Raw genomic sequence first — 9,623 nt, 5'->3', positions numbered from 1 at the left:
TAAAAGTTAGCTTTAAATGTTAAATAAACATCCCTTTTCAGAAATCGTCCATATCAACAGTTAGTTCTGGTCCATTAATTTGATTGGTCGAGCGGCGTTCCAAGAGTGCTGATACAGTACTTCCTATAACCACACTGAAATGTTGCACTCTGTATCACTCCACTCGTCTCATAAAATTCCACTTCCTAGTTCAAAACGATTATTCCAGTAAACTTAGTGACATCATCAGAAGACATGGCCAATGAATATAACTCATCTCATCTCATTATCTCTAGCCGCTTTATCCTTCTACAGGGTCGCAGGCAAGCTGGAGCCTATCCCAGCTGACTACGGGTGAAAGGCGGGGTACACCCTGGACAAGTCGCCAGGTCATCACAGGGCTGACACATAGACACAGACAACCATTCACACTCACGGTCAATTTTAGAGTCACCAATTAACCTAACCTGCATGTCTTTGGACTGTGGGGGAAACCGGAGCACCCGGAGGAAACCCATGCGGACACGGGGAGAACATGCAAACTCCATACAGAAAGGCCCTTGCCGGCCCCGGGGCTCGAACCCAGGACCTTCTTGCTGTGAGGCGACAGCGCTAAGCACTACACCACCGTGCCGCCCTGAATATAACTTATAGATTAAAATATAAACTCTCATCAGATGAAGATGAAAAGGAAGAATTTCACCAGACGCACCTTGAACAAGAATGTGCAAATCAATACGAGTTAGCTAGCCAGCTAGCTGATATGCTATAAAGTAAGCGTGACTTCTTGGGGTCTATTTCTGCTAGTGGAACAAAAAATAAACAGAAAATTTGGCTATTTTGTCTGTGAAGGTTCTCAGTCATCCAGGTCATTGTAAACCATAGGTGCTAAAGAAGGCATCTGGACTTGCTTGAAATTCTTGAAGACGTTCCACCTCTCATCCTTAAGGCTTCTTCAGTTCTGTCTGACTAGTGAGGAGTTTCAGGTATTTATCCTCTAGTGGACCAAAAGCAACCCTAAGGAGAGCCGTTGATGCTCTCAGTCATCCTGGTGTGAATGGTGTTAGCAGCCTAGATGGTTGTTAGGGTGATCTGTGGGTTATTGGTTCTCTCTACCATCATGTAAGTCATTGAAGTCAGCTGAGTCTTGGTGTGGATGTGTATTCAGTTTTCTGGGAAATGCGCCAAGGACTGCATTGTAGGTGGCTGATAAGTGGTGTCTCAGACCACCTCGTCTGTTCAGTGATGGTCATTCCAGGTTGATGAAGATGGCTTCTTTTACATTTGGCCATTTTGTTTCTGACTGTTATATAAAAGCAAGTTCACACTCACAATCATGAGGTTATCGTGAATATCGGCTCAATATGGACGTGATTAGCTTCAGCGCTCGCCCGTTCCAACGGCCAAATCACAGGCTTGCCAATATTCAGTATAACCACTGTTTTTATTTGTCAGATCACATGTTTATTATTAGGTTTCGATTACATGGAACATCTGCCATACAAGATGTCATGAATGAGTTGGTACTATAGAAACGATCATGCATTTGAACCTGTGATTTGACTTGCGCCCAGAACTTCTGTCAGAGCCACTGTTATTTAACAATGATTCACCCATATTCACTAAGTCTGAGGCGGATAATTGTTTTAGTCTAAATACACAGGTGATTATTTCAATAAAAAAATCATATTTAAAAAATCATTAATTTCAAACTTCCAAAGCAGCATGCAAATAATGATAACGGCTCAGTGCAGACTTGTCACTTCTCTACATCGAGTCACATAAAATACTTTGTTTTGAAATCGTTAAAATACCGTAAATCACAATTCCATCTTACCTTTGAATAGTTTTAGACCAAACTTCGTAGCATCTTTTGTACTTTTAGGAACAGTATTGGTTTTTTTTCATAATTTGTAATTCTTCCTCACTTACAATGACGAAGCGATTGGCTGCCATTTTGCCAAGTCGCTTGAGGTGATTATCGAGAAATAGGCCGACTCTCTCGACCAATCAGCATGTGATTTTCTATAATCACCTGCATAAAAATACCAATACCAAAGAAAGTAAAAATACCAAAGAGTATTAATTAATCAGAATGAAGAAATCAACAGCACTGTGGTACTGTATGACATATTATACACAAAAAGTGGATTTTAACATGCTATGGCATATTTTTTCTTCTCATGAAACATCCCCAAGCACATTTTTTTTTTTTTGCTGTCTTACCGATATGCCGAGTGTCCCAAAAGCATAACGGCGCAAAGGTCATCGTTAAATGGTAGAGTGAGCAGCACAGTGAACACTCTCTCTCCTAGTTAAGATGCTCTTAGCATTAAGAGGCTTTTGGGAAACCCACCACTGATAGTTTGTGCAACATTTGTGCTGGTTGGCATCATAAAAATGAACAAATGCAGATTTCAAGCTTGAAGGGTACACAATAGAGTGTATATCTCTGCCAAGCCACATATTATCAACATCAAAATCAAATCACTTGAAACCAGGATAATACTAAAGCTGTACACCAAATTTCATCCAAATCGGTTCACTACTTTTTGAGTTATGTTGGGAACAGACCAAAAAAAAAAAATCCTGGATCCACATACACATCCGGATTTGCATCAAAATCTAATCAATTGTTCCCCCGTGGTTCACCTTTCCTCAAAATTTCATCAAAATCCGTTCACTACTTTTTGAGTTACGTTGGGAACAAACAAACAAACAAACAAACAAACAAACAGAGGGGAAAATATAACCTTGTCCAACAAAGTTGGCAGAGGTAACAATCTTTCATATTAAACTGTGGGTGGTAGAAATGGGCAACTGGACTTGCTTGAAGATTCTTGAAAACGTTTCACCTCTTGTCCAAAAGGCTTCCTCAGACAGAACTGAGGAAGCCTTTTGGACAAGAGGTGAAACGTTTTCAAGAATCTTCAAGCAAGTCCAGTTGCCCATTTCTACCACCCACAGTTTACTATGACCTGGATGATTGAGAATCTTCACAGACACGAATCTTTCATATTTTATATTTCTGGATTTACAGCCTAATTTTTTGTCCTACATTTGTGAAACACTGTTTTGATTATCGAGGAGAATCAACGGAAGGATGAATTGTGATTCATTTGTGCATCTCATCTCATCTCATTATCTCTAGCCGCTTTATCCTTCTACAGGGTCGCAGGCAAGCTGGAGCCTATCCCAGCTGACTACGGGTGAAAGGCGGGGTACACCCTGGACAAGTCGCCAGGTCATCACAGGGCTGACACATAGACACAGACAACCATTCACACTCACATTCACACCTACGGTCAATTTAGAGTCACCAGTTAACCTAACCTGCATGTCTTTGGACTGTGGGGGAAACCGGAGCACCCGGAGGAAACCCACGCGGACACGGGGAGAACATGCAAACTCCACACAGAAAGGCCCTCGCCGGCCCCGGGGCTCGAACCCAGGACCTTCTTGCTGTGAGGCGACAGCCCTAACCACTACACCACCGTGCCGCCCCTCATTTGTGCATATTATGATTAAAAAATTGAATGTGCATAAAATTATATGAGATGGAGAATCAATATATATAATAATTTGACTTCATTCTTCAAAGAATTTGCTGAATTCAATACTGAATTTTACACATTATGTCCCCAAATAGGGTGGCACAGTGGTGTACTGGTTAGTGCTGTCGCCTCGCATCAAGAAGGTCCGGGTTCAAGCCCCATGGCCGGCGAGGGCCTTTCTGTGCGGAGTTTGCATGTTCTCCCCGTGTCCGTGTGGGTTTCCTCTGGGTGCTCCGGTTTCCCCCACAGTCCAAAGACACGCAGGTTAGGTTAACTGGTGACTCTAAATTGAGCGTAGGTGTGAATGTGAGTGTGAATGGTTGTCTGTGTCTATGTGTCAGCCCTGTGATGACCTGGCGACTTGTCCAGGGTGTACCCCACCTTTCGCCCGTAGTCAGCTGGGATAGGCTCCAGCTTGCCTGCGACCCTGTAGAACAGGATAAAGCGGCTAGAGATGATGAGAATGAGATGAGATGTCCCTAAATAGATAAATCTTGGGAGATTCTCAAATAAATATAAATCTTCAATGAATCTTTGAATTGAACAAATGAAGTCCAATTGAGGAAAAAAAGTTATTGATTTATTTTCTCCATCTTTTCCAGTTGGGCCTGCTCACTATTCCTTCATGTTTTTTTTTCATTTCAGAATATAATTTCAAACCTTTTGAACATTTTATCACTAATTTTCCACGTGAGCAGGCAAACGCCTCCCTTTATTTGCGTAAGTGCATGTAAGTATGTGTGCGTGACAGAGAAACCAAACTGCTTCTATTTGCTGAGCCATGTTTATCAATTTATCCAATAACAGCCTGCAAATTCTATTTCTTGCCCAGATTTCAATGCAGTTTGGATATAATTTGCTTCGTTATTGTCCCAGAATAGCCTTGCTGAGCTGTGCAACGTTCAAATTGGCCATGTGTGCTGGGAAATGGCTGACTCATTGAGGAGGAGATTCTGAGGGGACCTGTCCAAACTCCCATCCCATTAGGTGTTTAATTACAACGAATCAAAGTGTTTAATTATGCAATCAAGGATGCTTACATTTGACGGTCAACCATCTGTGTCACACTTTCCCCGCTGTCTGAAAATGCAGATCAATTCTGCAGACCTTGCTAGTATAGTAGGTCCTACATTATAACAGTGCATGCTTTTTTTTTTTTTTTTTCCATTTTATGCACAACCAGTTTAGATTCTGTTGACTCACTGTAAACATCCACATGATGGTGCCATCGTTACAGATCATGAACAAGCGAGCAGGCAGGCATGCTACCGTATATCATTCAGTACTTTTTTCTCAGCTTTGTTTGAAAGTCCTTGTCTTGGATTAAACCATCAAAAATTCATCACACATTTATTTATAAGGCATGCTATAATCCAGGCTTTATTATTTCATTCGCATAATTTGAACAATTTGCACTAGACAGTATAACTAAGCTTCGTTTATTGCACAGAAACCTATCAAGCACATCATATGAGTTGCACTCAGAATATATACTTAATATAGAAAGTACATCGCACATAATATATTATCTTTTTTTATATATTTCATCTATAATATTTACACATGACATACAGAAAGTGAAAATTTGACATTTGACACTGAATATCCTGAAAATCGACATGGTCTCACTTGCACAACTCAAGTTACATGAAAAGATACGAAGGTTAAGGTTTGGGTTCACATTCATCTTCAGGAACTGCTTTATCCTGATCCTGGGAACACTGGGTCATGGTGGGAATCTATCCTGGATGGGATGCTTGTACATCACTGGCAACCATCCACACACTCATTCATACCTATGGGGAATATATAACAGCCGATGCACCTACTAGCATGTTTTGGAGATGGGAGGAAAGCCGAGAACCATGAGAAGAACCCCCCCCCCAAAAAAAACAAACAAACAAAAAAAAACCAGACACCATATGAAACCCAACACGAACAGTAATCCGAGCTGAGAATTGAACCCTGGATCTATGAGGCAGCAACGCTACCCGCTGTGCCACCATGCCATCACTCATGAGATTATATTATGTTGCTAAAAATATATTACATATTTAGAAAAACAGACACGATGTCAAAACTAGTATTCAACGGCATTAGCTTTACTGTTTTCAGCATTCATTTGACTTACCTAAAAAGTGCTTCACATAAAAGTCAAGACATTGATGTCAATGACGACCAGCGGAAAAAAGTCAATGTTCGATAATTTATCATTTTGAATTATTCATGAGTTCAAGTTCTCACATGGGTGTGAGAGCAAAGGATGCCATGAATATCCTTATTCTATCCTTCATAAATCTTGGAAATGATGAGCATTTGTGGTATTCATTACAGCAAATTGCAGCCTGGCTCCAATCTACATATTGATTAGCTGACATTTTGCTTATAGCATTTTGTAGCAGTATATTTGAATGAAACACTTTAAGCAGTAGCAATAGACATTAGCAAGATTTAAGAGTTTGCTTAGACCCAAGAGTGGACTGAAAAACTCTGATAACAAACAGCTCTCATTGGAAAGGCAGATTTATCTTACTGGGAGTGCACACTAAATCTGATCTAGCTTTACAATTACTGGCTTTAATAGCCTTGATATTTCACTTCGACTGCCACTGATTAAGACGGCTGTGCTTTCCAGTAACTTAATATGGACTCCAACTATGATCTTTGAGTGCGTCAGTCTTTTTCTCAGCCGAGCAGACCGAAGTCAAACGCTAGTTTGAAGAGTGCTTTTATCAGGCAGAGTAAGAACAAAAGGGAATAAAATACCCTTAGCTGGAGTGAGGATTTGTAAATCATCTGCCACAAATCCTGGATATTTTTCATCAACTAAGAACCTCATAGTGAACTGCCGACTTACACAGTAAATGACGTCATCCATAGCGATGCACTGAAAGGCAGGGCAGTGTTGAATTTGCTTGGAACAGCACTCATACCATATCCTGGCCACAACATGATAGCGATACACACTGATCCCCAAGTAAGGGTTAACATCAAACCGATAGAGAAAGTTCCGAACTGCTACCATTTCTGTGGTCCTTTCTTTGCTCCCCACAATCAAGCTCTTCCTCCAGACATCGGTTTTGGGGTTGTAGCGCAAGAGTGTATACTTCAGGGTGCCACCAGAAACAAACAGTTCACCGTTACAAGCTGTGGCCCGATGGGCAACGGCAAAAGTCTCATTGGGCAATGGTGCGACAAAGGTCCATCTGTTGGTCCTGGGGTCATAACGCTCCACTGTTGAAAGACACTCCCCTCCAATGGCATAAACATGGTCCTCTAGGGCTACGAGCTTGCAGTGAGGCCTGGCCTCGTTCATTGGGCAGATTTCGCTCCAAATGGAGGTGATAGGGTTATAAGAAAACACTTTTCTTGATGGTACTGTGCATTGGAAGCCTACAGCTACAAACAGGTAGTTGTCCATGGTGCACATTGCACAGCCCTTGGATAAGACTTCCTGAGGGATTTGGCACTGAAGGTGCCAGGTGTCTTTGTAATCCTCATAGTAGTAAAGTCCACTAGAGCCTTTAACAGTGTAGGAGTCTGTAGACTGTGAGGGACTTCTGGTCCAATCTGGGGAGTCCATGTCTGCCACCATGAGGAATCTTCTGCCTTTCTTGCGCTGTTTCTGGATCTGGTCTCGCTCACCTGCCTTCAGCTGACCATACAGGTTTGGATCTCGTAGAACCTGGAAGTAATTGTCTGACATAACTGTCAGAGCAGCCTTATAAAGAGCATTATGTCCATGTTTCTTGGCAAGCATCAGTGCTTCCAGACAATTGCCCAAATCAAGTTTTCCAGTTAAACTCTCCAGTTCTGAATTTCCTATGTTCTCTGTAGGAAAGTGAAAAAACTGAGCCCTAGCCAATGTTTTCACTTGGGGATCCTCAGAGGATTTTGAACCAGATTCTTGTATTTGTTTAGGTGACCTTGGGGAGTTTGCTGAATGCTCATTTAGAAGTGCTGGTGAGCGGCTACGAGTCAAAGGAGGAGGGAAAGGGATCTGGAGTTCTGACTCTGCAGCAGCAGCAAGATAACTGTCCTTGCGAATTAGTCCATGTCTGAGAAGTCTTCCAGTTTCTGATCTGATGGGAGCTTGAGGCAACATATCTGAGTCATTTGAGGATTCCACATCTCTCATGATAAAAGATGAAGGCAAGGGACTTGGTGTTCGAGGTTTATCCATTACATTAGGCAAAGTATTAGCTTCATATGGTGCATAAGTTGGACTTATGGAATGGGTGGGGCTTAAATCTGAAACTGACTGTGAGGATGTCTCAACAAAATAATCATAAATCTTACCATGAACTGCAGTGCTTCGATCACCAGGCCCCTCTATTACCAGGTTAGCATTCTCTACTTTGATCTCTGCCTTTGACTGGAAACTGGAAAAAGTACCAGGTTGACCCATATTCTGCATGAGCTCTCTGCCAACTTCAACTCCACCATCCATTTTTTTTAGCTGGCAAGGCGAGCGACGTCCACTTGGACTTGTTGCCACATTGACATCTGAACCAGGTGTTAGTCGAGTCAGTCCTGCTTTGTAGTCCCTTATCTCTTGGTCTGTCTTATCCCTGAAGTCCTTCATGCTACGCTCTGCACCAGAGGAGGGTGAGGAATTTTCCTTTGCACTGGCAACAAAATCCTCAGACTGTTTATCCACTTCTGTGTTGCATTCCATAGCAGAAGACAGTGAGGAGCTTCCCTCTGCATTGGTCACAATGTCCTCAGAATTTGTCTGCACTTCTGTGTTGCGTTCCACAGCAGAAGACAGTGAGGAGCTTTCCTCTGCATTGGTCACAATGTCCTCAGACTTTGTCTGCACTTCTGTGTTGCGTTCCACAGCAGAAGACAGTGAGGAGCTTTCCTCTGCATTGGTCACAATGTCCTCAGACTTTGTCTGCACTTCTGTGTTGCGTTCCACAGCAGAAGACAGTGAGGAACTTCCCTCTGCGTTGGTTACAATGTCCTCAGACTTTGTCTGCACTTCTGTGTTGCGTTCCACAGCAGAAGACAGTGAGGAGCTTTCCTCTGCGTTGGTCACAATGTCCTCAGACTTTGTCTGCACTTCTGTGTTGCGTTCCACAGCAGAAGACAGTGAGGAGCTTCCCTCTGCATTGGTCACAATGTCCTCAGACTTTGTCTGCACTTCTGTGTTGCGTTCCACAGCAGAGAACAGTGAGGAACTTCCCTCTGCGTTGGTTACAATGTCCTCAGACTTTGCCTCCACTTCTGTGCTGCATTCCCCAGCAGAGGACAGTGAGGAACTTCCCTCTGTGTTGGCTACAAAGGTCTCAAACTCTTTCTTCTCTTCCTTTTCAACCATGGCATCTGTTTTTTGTGGTTGAAGAATGCCTTGCCCAGAATCAGAGGACTGACTGGACTGGTTTGTGCCATCATATTCCTCTTTCTCTCTTTCTTTCAGAGGTTCTAACACAGTTTTGCAAGGGTTGCAGGTTTCAGGACTTGGATGAATACTCTTGGGAGGAGGGAGTCTCTTCTTGGCCCGTGCTCGGGCTTGGTTTCTGTTGCTGTAAAATCGGAAAACCCAGGTGACAAAAATAATAGCAGCAGCAGAAACAGTCAGCTTGGCCAGAAGCTGCATGTCAAAACGCACTCCTAGTAAGTCCGCTATCGGCATTTCTGGTCGAGCAGGTTTGGCAGTCAACTGGATATTTAGTCTTTATTTGGGATGCCGAACCTAGCGCATCCCAGCCTGTGTAACTTGACGATGAATACAACTACAAACTGCCAGCTTGCTTTCTCTCTTTCTATTCTCAATGTGGCATAAGGAACCTGATACCTGCTCTTGCTGAATTTGCATGCTGAGGGCGGGACCATGGGTGTTATTCCACCTGGTGCACGCAGTTGGTCTACAACCACAGCTCTAGAGCTCATAAAGGACTATCTATTGACATCTGTTGACTTTGAGTCATTTGCAGATGACAGTGTACACATGCTCTCTTTTTCAGTATTTCAAACCATAAAATTGTACAAGATATTTTTTTGTAAATGTATATAGAATATCCAGAAAATAAGGATAGTTTGACATTGATGAGTTTTGTTTTCTGTCTGCAGATTAGTAAACTAATG

At 42.5% G+C, this 9,623-nt stretch overlaps 1 protein-coding gene across 1 annotated transcript; it reads right to left on the bottom strand.

Annotated features, from left to right (window-relative positions):
* Window positions 1-4,911: 4,911 nt before the first annotated feature.
* On the bottom strand, window positions 4,912-9,322 carry klhdc7a (kelch domain containing 7A). The gene has a single exon (XM_060909949.1). It carries the CDS (start codon window positions 9,169-9,171, stop codon window positions 6,238-6,240), a length of 2,934 nt encoding a protein of 977 aa, XP_060765932.1. The 5' UTR covers window positions 9,172-9,322; the 3' UTR covers window positions 4,912-6,237.
* Between the last annotated feature and the right edge of the window lie 301 nt (window positions 9,323-9,623).

The sequence above is a fragment of the Neoarius graeffei genome, chromosome 26, assembly GCF_027579695.1.
Source record: "Neoarius graeffei isolate fNeoGra1 chromosome 26, fNeoGra1.pri, whole genome shotgun sequence".
NCBI classification, from domain to species: Eukaryota; Metazoa; Chordata; class Actinopteri; order Siluriformes; family Ariidae; genus Neoarius; species Neoarius graeffei.
Note: the sequence above shows the minus strand (reverse complement) of the source record. Positions and strands in the feature narration are given on the sequence as shown.